Consider the following 10,234-nt stretch of genomic DNA (forward strand, 5'->3'; position numbering starts at 1 on the left):
TGAGCTTACTTAAAAGATCACGACCAAGTAGAGGGATTGGACACTCTCCCATGTATAGGAAGCTATGCTGGAGCTGTGTGGTGCCCAGCCGGTACTCCAAAGCTTGTAAGAAGGCTTTCTGTTGTGGCCTCCTCGTAATCCCAGTGACTGCTACAGTCTCTTTGCTCACTCTAGCCAATTTAGAATTCAAAACTGAATATGTTGTTCTAGTGTCCACCAAGAAATCAATCAGGCAGTTCCCCACAGCGAGTGTTACCTGGGACTCTGAGGGGCTTATTCTAATGGGCTTCTTTAGATCTAGTGGAACCCCCGGGCACCCCTATTCTTCATCTGAACCTTCTCCATGAACTATCATTTGTCTCCTTTCCTCTGCACTTGGCTCTAGATTCCTTCTACTCTGTCTATATTCCCTCCTATCTTCACCTGAGGCTCTACTCTGTGCTGCCATTTGTCTCCTTTCCTCTGTGCTGGGCTCTCAATTCCTCCTCTGTCCATATTCCCTATCATCATCAGAGTCTCTACTCTGTGCTAACATTTGTCTTCTTTTCTCTCTCCTTGGTTCCTGGTTCTGTGTACTCCTTCTATATTTCCTCCTGTAACCCCTGCATGAATCACCATATCATGGTGTTTTCAGTCTTCTATCCTGTCTTCTGTAATTATTGTGTCTGCCACTTCCCTGTAATCTGGGACAACTGTACTTCCAATGTCCCTCTTCCCTACAGAAAGCACACTGATTTCTTCCTAGGGATTCACGTCTCAGTCCATTACTGTTTCTCTAAAATCCTGTCCTGTGCTCTCTTTATACGAAAACACTCTATGGGGGGTAGGGGGCGGGATGGGAGGGATTGGGGTCAAAATAAGGGGGTTGCAATTGTATGGGGAATATAAAAATAAAATTTATTATAAAAAAAATACCTACAAATGTACACTCATGTATAGTGCATCTTCCAGACAAAGGCAGAATGTTCTCCTCGGTCTGTCATAATACGGGTTTCAATACGACTCAGGTTAACTATCTTTTTCAGATCCTTTGGACCTACGCTGGGTACAGGGAGTCCAAGCCACAGGGTACACTGGCTGGCATTCCAACCCAGTGACAACATTGTCTATCTCAAGGGAATATGTCCCGAAACAAAATGCCACAGTCCAAGTCTCCCAGGACATCCTCCATTCAGAGCAAATCATACAAAATCAGCTAACATCATCAGAAAAGACCGAGACACCCTCAACCTGGATTCATATAATGCAAAATGCTATACCCTTCCTAAATGACTCTTTTGGGACTAATACCTCCTCTTGTTTTCCCTGCGTTTCCCTTCAGAGGCCTCTACTGGTGGCAGCTCCAATTAATCACAATACCACTATGACCAAGATAACCCAAGACAGTAGTCGCTGCTTGCCAGACTCCCCAACTCTCAGTCCCCCATGGGACTCCAATCACAGCTACCCCTGCCAGCAAACTGACGCCCTTGTAGGCTTTCATTCCTGCACTTCTAACATTTCAGTTAACGAGTAGTTACCTCCTTAGAAAAAAACCTCTGTGTCTTTAGCATCATCACAAAGACAGCTCCCCTCCCTGGCACAGGCCGCTCTCCAAAACTGGCGGGCTCTGGACCTGTGAATGGCTGATAAGGGGGTACCTGCCTGTTCCTCAGGGAAGAATGTTGTTACTGTATCCGTGAGTCCGGGATTGTAGAACAAAATGTGGAAGCCTTAATGAAACTACACAAAGACGTGGAAAGGGAAAGCGGAGACTCCAAGTCTCCACTGACATGGTTTCAAAATCCTATAGTGTCATGGCTCCTCCCGCTCTTGTGGCCAAGAGCGCTCTTGTGGTTATACTAATGATAACCTTATTTTTTTTCTTTTTGCTCCTTGCCTCCTAAAATTCACACAGGCTCACATTCGGGAAATGTCTCCTACCACCTTTAACCAACTCCTTCTCCACCCACGTTATCGCATCCCTGCAGAAGACCCTCATAACCAGGCCTGAGCCACCCCCTTAGCTCCTGCCAGACCAGAGAGCAGTGATGAGGGAGGAGCACCCAGACTCCATAAGCGGGCTGGCCCCAGACAAAGAGGAGCAGTGAATATGCATGGGGGCGGGGGAGAGGGGTGTCCAGGGGTGGAATGTAGTTATGTCACAATCCCCTGGGAACCATCCTTATGGTCACATCAAGAGCTGGGTGTTTGATCTGTTGCCCCAGCCCCCCAGGACTAACCCCCTTTTAGGTTTCCCTTGTGGCCTCAGATAACAACCTGAAGGGGGACTCAAGACCCTGGGACCCGACCCTGGGAGAGGGTTCAGGCAAGTTTGCTCTGTACTGTACCCCACCTTTAAACTCTGAGCGCCTACAAAGCCTACTCTTATCTAGTAAACTTGAAGCGTTGACAACCACTCTGGGTGACACTGGGAAGAATTGTTTAGTTTGGTTTTCTGCGGGGTTTCTACTTCTCTGTGGAGACTTCCCAATTTTTGTCTGACTTCTCCATCTCACATTCTAATTCCTTATGACCCTGGGACCAGAGTGCCCCCCAATCAGTGCTCTTTGGAGTGATCTGTTTATCCTCTGTGGATCAGATCCCAGCAAACTGACCTTCCCAGTTGGGAATCTTCCCCCAGTCATCTCAACATGGGTTGCTCTGCTCGCCACAGGATAAACAGGCGACTGAAGCATCAATTCTGCTTCATTCTCTTGAGAAAAAAAGCCTGCTGTGTTAATGTACATATGCGTACATATGTGAGATTATAACAGATTGCTCTGAAATGTGCCTGGCTGTGCTCCTGGCTGTCCCCTCACTGCCTCCTGCCATCAGCATCCCGTTGGTGCAGGAGCTTGAGCAGCACTGTTAACAGGTAACATGCACAAGAAAGGGCCCTGAGGTCTGAGTACTCACATGCTTGCTTCTCCACCCCACGCTGGCTTTACCCACTGGCAGCTACTGATTCATGGCATCCCAGAAGTTCGAGTCTGAAGACTGAGTGTAAATTCCTAAACATTTTTTTCTTTAAACCATGTTATCAGTCCATTTCTTCTGTCATTGGGAGGATGGGACGGGGGGACTACGCACAGCACCTGGTGGAGATGTTGGTGGCATGAAGTCAGATGGCAAATCTAACTTGTAAAGTGGGGTGTGAGTACAGGGGCTTGCCGTTCTCGTGAGCCTCAACTCTTTTTCCTCTCCGCAGTTGAGAGACTGTCAAAGGAAAAATATCTTGGGGTCTCCTGCAGGAGTTAAGAAAAAGAAGAAACATGGCAGTAGGCCAGAGACAACCACTTCTGGTGGCTATGAGTCATCGAAAGGTGTAAGTCTTGCTCAGCAAGGCTTCCTGGGAGAGGAGTTGCTCCAGGGCAGCTGAGTGAGAAGTGAAGAGCATGAAAAAAGTGGGTAAGAACCCTGGGTCTGAGTGCGGCCTCTCCGTAGCTCTGCTGGGGATCTGATTTGGGGCGACACTGTTTAAGCTCTTTGTCTACCTGTGAGTCAGGATGCTACAGCTCTACTTAAATCTAGGCAGCATCCATGAGATGATTGTGCGTTCATCCCTTCGTGCGGGGCCTGGTGCGCAGTGAGCCTTCAGTACAGGGCGTCCCTATGGACTTCTTGCTCTGGCAATTTCCCTCATCCCCAGCCTCTAGGGGAAGCCAGTCAGTGAGGACACCCTCTCCCTTTAGGGTGGCACCGATGAGCCCCCGGTGCTTGGGATTAGGCGACCTCTGAGGTGGGAGTCTGTCTTTGCCACCTGCTTGCTGGGTGATCACAGGGAAAATCACGTCCTTCCCGGGTTTCAGTTTCCTCACCTGGAAGATGATATTGTTGGGCCAGATCAGTGTCCTCCAGACTGATTTGGTAGCTGATTTGGAGATGATCACATCTCTTGGTTTACATTGCTTTCTGCCTCAGGCGAGGCTGAGAGTGGCCGTTTGGAAAGATGGCGCAGGCCGTGATATGATCTGTCACCCTTGTCTCCAGCATCCATTGTCCAGAGCTGCTCTCTCTTTCCTTCTCTGACCTTTTTGTCTTCTCTAAGCCATTGTTCTTTTCCTCCCTTGCCCTTATTTTTCCCTTTTTACCTCCTGTAGATTCAGGACATTCTGCAGGTGCTGATGTCCACCTTAACCGCTCCAATGGGGTAGCGCTCCCCCCATTGGACAGGAGGAAGGTGAGGCCGTGCCGAGACCCCCTCTCTGGCTTGGCCTCTCCCAGCATGCATGCCCGAGGCTTGTCTGGTTGAGGTACTTGGCCTCTGACTGATTTTATGTTGCCATCATTAACCCTCGGTGTGTCCATGTCTGCTATTTCACCTGCTTGGTTGATTGTTGTTTTCCTTCCCGCACATCTTTATCATCTTGGAGAAGATACAATATACCGTGAAGGGTGAGAGGTCATTAAGGAAGAGCTTCCAGAGCAGATTGTGAGATTTGGGCCTTCCAAGCCTCCAGGGTGAATGCTCAGGGGCCTGTCCTAATGGGAGAGTGTCAATAAACCCCTCCCCAAACACAGGGCTTGCCCTCTGGGCATGTCCCCCAAAGACCAACAGTCCACATAGCAGTTGGTTTTTCAAAGTGATGAATTCATTTTAGCCTAGGAGTGGGAAATGCAGGCTAAGGAGAAAGGGGGCTTTTGTTACAGGTGCCAGGATTCAGGTGAGTTTTGTAGCAGAACTGCAAGTGCGTGAGGTTAACCAGAGATGAGTGGCTGGGACATTCTCCCCCGTTGTCTTTTAAAAATCAACTGGACACTTACCCATCTCCCATGGGCCCTTGGCAGCAGACACTTTGCTAGGCGGCAAGGTGGGATGTGGCAGCTGAGGGAGCAGTTGGCTCTGAAGGGTCTGGAGGCTGGAGGGGTGGACTTTGAGACTGATGTGTAGAGGTGGGCAGTGTTCATCCCTGTGGAGAGCGGGTGACGTGGGAGTCCCGGGCAGAGGGTGGGTGCAGGAGATGATCAGGATTAGGAGCCCAGAGAGTGCTTGACAAGAAGGTAAGTTGCCTGGGGTGCCCTGGGCTGGGAGATGACCTCATCCCGATGTGGGAGGGGACACCGAGCTCTGGGTCTCCAACTGCATTGGGTGGCATCTCACTGTTTCTTCTGTCTGTCCAGTCCCATCAGAGCATGGAGGTGACCGGCTCACTCCAAATGGAGCAGCACACCAAGAGCGAGCTGGCCAAGAAACTGGCTTCCAAGAGCGAGATGGCCAGCTACAGGAGAAGCTGGCAGAGCTGAAGGAGCTGGTAAGGCCTGCGCCAGCTGGGAAGGGCTCGGAGGCCTCCAGGAGGGAGGACCTTAGGCCAGGATAGAGGTAGCTCCAACTCAGGCAGGTGGGCACTGGTGACCCTGCAGTCCTGCCAGGTCCATGACTGCCTGTGCCCTACCTAGGCTCTGACAGCGGTGGGTTCCCCAGGACTGCAGGTCACCTCCCTGCTGGAGGCATGAGCCAGTAGGGGAGAGACGAGGAGACGTGGAGACATCCTGGTTCCAGACTTGGCTCCAGGGTCACGCTTCACTGAACAAGGCTGAGCCTCAGCATCCTTCACTTCAGAGAGCACTAGAAAGCAGTCCTGCTGTGGTTAATGGAAGGGGCTTGGGCAGGTGGCAAAGTCCCACAGTGCCTGCCTCAGGAAGAGGGGTCCGTGCCTATCCCCCCCCATTTGTGGGTGCAGATCTGGGAGGCGCCTTGGTGGCGGGAGCCAGCAGCAGCTGTGGTCTCCACTCTGCTGCTCCACCACAAGTCCGTTGTAGCAGTTGCTCTTCAGAACTGCCCTTTTCTGCATGCTTCCTGGGTTATGGGCAGGACCAATCAGGTGGTCCAGTCAGCCAAGGATGAAGATGGTCCAGGGCCTCCCTGGTGGCCTAGAGGTTAAGTCTCGGCACCATCACCACTGCTGCCTGTGTTTGATCCCTGGCTGGGATTTGACCCACAGAGCGCTGCAGACCTCTCCTGCCTTGTCGGCTGCTCCCCTCAGCAGTGTGTTTCAGTCAGTCTGCCTGTTCTGCTCACTCTACACCTCTGACCAATACCCCAGTTCTTCTGCACAGAGAAAGAAAAATTGTCCAACCAGACTTGATGTTGGGACACCCTGAAGAGTGATATAAGCCAGGGTTAGAGGGAACTGAGGGGCTCTGTTCCAACCTCCAAAGAAAGAAGGGGAAGACTCTGTTCCTGGCCTCTCAAGAAAGGAGGGCCAGAAGCTGAAAGAAGACAAGCAGTATCCAGTAGCCAACCTCTGTGGGAGGAAGAGAGGATGAAGACCTCTGTCAGAGACTGGGCCTCCAGTCCTGTGTCTGACATCACCTGAAAGGAGCACCAAAGTCTCCAGGCCTCATGTCTGAAAGAGCTGCTTGTTGTTGGTGTTGTCCAGCAACTCACAAAGAGCTTTTACACTTGGTGTCTCTGACACTGTCTGGGATACCAACTGAAAAGGGTAGTCACAGGGCATGAGGATGGGATGCCAGGATAGGCCTCAGTGGCATCCACCTGCCCAGGCTCTAAGACAAGAGAGCTGCCGAAAAGCCCCAAAGCCAAAACCAAGGGCTAGAGCAATACAGTACCCATACAATAGGGGCCTACAGGCTAGAGCTGATGGAAGGATAGTGCCTGGTAGGGGACTCATCACTGTGGTTCTCAACCGTGTGCACAATTGCAAGAGACTTCAGCCTCTGGAAACAACCACCTTGGGGTTTATTTTACAAACGGAAAACAGAGCTTACTGTAGCCACAAATGGTGTCTTATTGTAGGCACAAATGGTTTGCAAAGGGTCCACCAGAAGTACAAGTAGGGTTCCAATCCCCTGTCACCAGGAATTCTGGGCAGCACTGGCCAGTAGTGATGGTCACTACTAGTCCCCCTGAGGTAGCGTCTAGCCAAGGCAGCTGGGTTCCAGTGACAATTTGGAGGTCAACCGCCGCCTGCCCTCACCCCCCCGCATCTTCCCTGCAGGTGGAGGAGAAACATCAAGAAGCTGAGTAGCTGCAGCAGCAGTGGGACCAGGACCTTAGTCACCTTCAGCAGTACATAGCCGCCTACCAGCAGCTCATGACCGTCTACCAGCAGCTGGCCAATGAGAAGGACATCCCGCAGAAGCGGGTGCTGCTTAACACCCAGCTTGTCAACCGGATGCAGCACGAAGAGCAGGGCAAGATGGAGGTCGAGTTGGCCCGCCAAGAGCTGCTGAAAACATAGATGGGGTAGTTGGAGTGCCAGGCCCCCTGTGGCCGCCCGAGCAGGAAGAGCTGCAAGCAGCATCCCTTTTCACTCTTTCCTGACCCCTTAGGGCCGCCTGAAGGCTGGCAGCAAGCAGAACCAGCAGCTGCAGGCCCCACTGAACCTCATGGCTTGGACTGGAGAAAGTGAGTGGGACTTCAGCAGAGGAGGGGTTTGCAAGAGTGGAAGCCACCTGTAAAGGCCAGGAAGACCACAGAGCAGGTTTTCTGATCCAGCAGACCAGGTAAAGGAGGAGTCAGAGTCCTCAGTGCTTTTGTAGATTTTTATTGGGATTACTAGGTACACGGCAGGCAGGGGCGCTGGGGGGCCGGTAGGCTGGCAGGCCTCCCAGCCCCCAGCAGGTCTTCACTCTGGGCTCTCCGGCCTTCTCTCGGCTTCTGCTTCTCTTAGTTCTCTCTCGGCTTCTGCTGGCATCCCCATGACACCACCCTTAAAAGCTCAGTCTTAGCCCAGGTGAATCCCATCTACCTATGCCCACACCCTATTCCAGGTGCCCGCCATCAGGCATGCATTCAGGACTGATAGCATCCATCATCTATCCTGATGGCAGGAGGGCAGAAAAGCCTGACATTTTTCCTTACCCTACACCACCCTTAGGACAACTTGGATCCTTCCCCTTTGGAGACTTCCTGGCGCAGGGCTGCACAGAGAGGAAGGGGCAGAGCTTCCTGGCTTTCAGGGCTACTTCAGAACACAGAGGTTCTCTGAGCTTCTCAGGCGTGGCTGCACAGGCAGCTAAAAGAGCAAAAGCTGCTCTGCCAGTGCCTGGCTCAGCAGGCAGCCCCATGGGACCAGGAGCCCGAGAAGATGGAGATCCTGGGCCCCGGGGGGAAAGTGTGCCTGGGGAGACCCACCAGGCCCTTCAGGGAGCCATGGAGAAACTGCAGGTGAGTGTGGTCCTCTGGAGGGCTGGGCGGGCTGGGTGCTGGGCAGGCCGGCACTGCTGAGCCCTGAGCCCGCTGTCTAGCCGCAGGGCCGCTTTACCGAGCTCATGCAGGAGAAAGTAGAATTACAGGAGCAGATTGAAGAGCTGGAGCATCAATGTATCCAGATGTCTGGAGAGACAAACACCATCGGTGAGTGGAGAGGCCGGTGCCCTGGGGCCATGGTGCTAGCTGAGCTGCCTGCGCGCCCTCCCCCTAGGAGAATACATCATTCTCTGCCAGAACCAGAGAGCAGTGATGAGGGAGGAGCACTGAGAAGACAGAAGGCGGAGTCCATAATCCAGCTGGCCCAGGACAAAGAGGAGATGAAGGTAGTCTGTGCTCTGGCTGGGGGCGGGGCGGGCTTCTGAGCATCTCTGCTTCCAGGTGAAGCTGTTAGAGCTGTGAGTGCTGGTTTTGCGGCTGGTGGAGGAGCGAAATGAATGGCGGGTGAAGCTCCAAGCAGCTGACCAGAATCCTGCTGCTGAGCCCACTAGCGCACCCCCGGCCCCCAAAGAGGTTGGCGCTGCCAATGGCAAGATGAATAAAGCCCAGCGCGGGCTGCTGGGCAGGAGGAGCACACTCCACCAGGCATGCAGCACCCTGTCTCTGTCTCTCCAAAGAACAGAGTGATGTGAGCCTTGCCGTCAATGTGCAGCTGACCCAGGGAGTAGCCCAGCTGGGTCAGACTCCTCTTGAGAACGCCTCCGCGCAGCAGATCATTCAGCTGCTTCAAGGAATACAGAACCCCCAGGAACGCGTCACCACTGGAAACATCCTGTGCATTCCCTTCTACCAGGCTGATGCCAACGAGGAGGTGAAGATAATGGTGGTCTAGGCCTCCGGTATGGGGTGGGGGCTCTGCCCACACCTGGCCCTCACCAACCCATCCCTGTTGCCCAGGCTTTCCCACCCTGTCCTTTGGCTCTCCTTCCCAGTCGTCCTTTCATCCCTCGGCTTAAAAAAGATTAACAACAACTCCCCTACGTAATAGGGGGAAACAGGTGCAGACCCTAGCCTCTTAGGTCAGGGCTGTGTCTTAATCTCTGGACTAATCAAACTTCCAGAGACAAGGAGCTAGAAACATCCAGCTAGTTATTTAAGGGGCTCCCCTCTACAACATAGGGGCTCCTTGATGACCAATTGAATCCTTACCAGGCCTTCCTGCAGAGGGCCTAGGTTATATCAGGCAATTTGGGGCCACATGCCCCCGATCCCATACCAACCATGTAGAGAGGGGCAGCACTTTGAAGGCCCTGCACAGGGGCTAAGCCCAGACAGAGATACCAGCTGGTGCAGGTGGGCACCAACAACTGTCTAGACTGTAGCCACAGAGATAGCACTAGCTTATTTGAGACCACCCAGATCCACAAAGGGGTGGCCTCCACTTGCTGTCTTTACAAAAGTCCCATGGGCCTCTGTGCCTGATTATCTTGGAGGCCACCCCGATCTGCAGAGGGGTGGCCTTTGCTGCTGCTTTTACAAAAAGCCCCATAGAGGGGATGCATGACTTATTCAGGCAATTTGGGGGTACACGTGTACTTCCCCAACCCTATGGAAAACGGCTTGGCTCAGAAGCCGGGCGGCTGCGGCTAGTGGAGGCCAGGTGGAAGGCGCATGGGCGCCCCGCGGTGTACATACTGTGCTGTGACGTGTACATCGGGGCTGAGACGGCCCCTGTATCACAGCGGAGGCTGCGGTGGCCCCTGGGAGAGGAGGTTTCTATGAATCATTTGAGCGGAAACTTATTTATTGATCGCCCAGGACAGATGAAGGAGGCAAGGACAGGGAGTGGTTCCTGGTGTTTCACTTTTATGTCTGAATAAACTGAAATCACCATGTGATCGGGCCCTGGGATCTGTGTTCAGGGGCTGTGCTGGGTGTGGGTCCTGCCAGCAGAGGACAGGCTTCGGGGTGGCGAGGTGGGCACAGTGCTGCCTGTCAGGGCATCCAACCCTGCTCAGCTCTCTGACCCGTCGGGCCTGTGGGCTGCGTGCCGCCCCAGGAGGGCCAGGTCCTGCTCTGATGACCAACACTGGGAAACCTGGTCTACTTCTGTGGAAGGAAAGCAGGGTGCCAGCACCC

General features: G+C 53.2%; 1 protein-coding gene across 2 annotated transcripts; it reads left to right on the plus strand.

Moving 5' to 3' along the window:
* Window positions 1-2,869: 2,869 nt before the first annotated feature.
* On the plus strand, window positions 2,870-9,980 carry LOC119252053 (uncharacterized). 2 transcript variants are annotated; one of them, XR_008553121.1, is made up of 7 exons: window positions 2,870-3,390; window positions 5,104-5,234; window positions 6,942-7,148; window positions 7,276-7,449; window positions 7,824-8,113; window positions 8,200-8,668; window positions 8,773-9,980. XR_008553121.1 is itself a non-coding variant. In XM_054698543.1 (3 exons), the coding sequence occupies exons 1-3, from the start codon at window positions 7,697-7,699 to the stop codon at window positions 8,785-8,787; spliced, it is 720 nt and encodes a 239-aa protein (XP_054554518.1). In that variant the 5' UTR covers window positions 7,467-7,696; the 3' UTR covers window positions 8,788-9,980. The 2 variants fall into 2 exon arrangements, 1 of the variants encoding a protein (XP_054554518.1); XM_054698543.1 differs by lacking the exons at window positions 2,870-3,390; window positions 5,104-5,234; window positions 6,942-7,148; window positions 7,276-7,449 and having other exon boundaries at window positions 7,467-8,113; window positions 8,194-8,481.
* The last annotated feature ends 254 nt before the right edge of the window (window positions 9,981-10,234 follow it).

Source organism: Talpa occidentalis, unplaced genomic scaffold (assembly GCF_014898055.3).
Source record: "Talpa occidentalis isolate TD23 unplaced genomic scaffold, MPIMG_talOcc4v2.1 talOcc4.2, whole genome shotgun sequence".
NCBI lineage: Eukaryota > Metazoa > Chordata > Mammalia > Eulipotyphla > Talpidae > Talpa > Talpa occidentalis.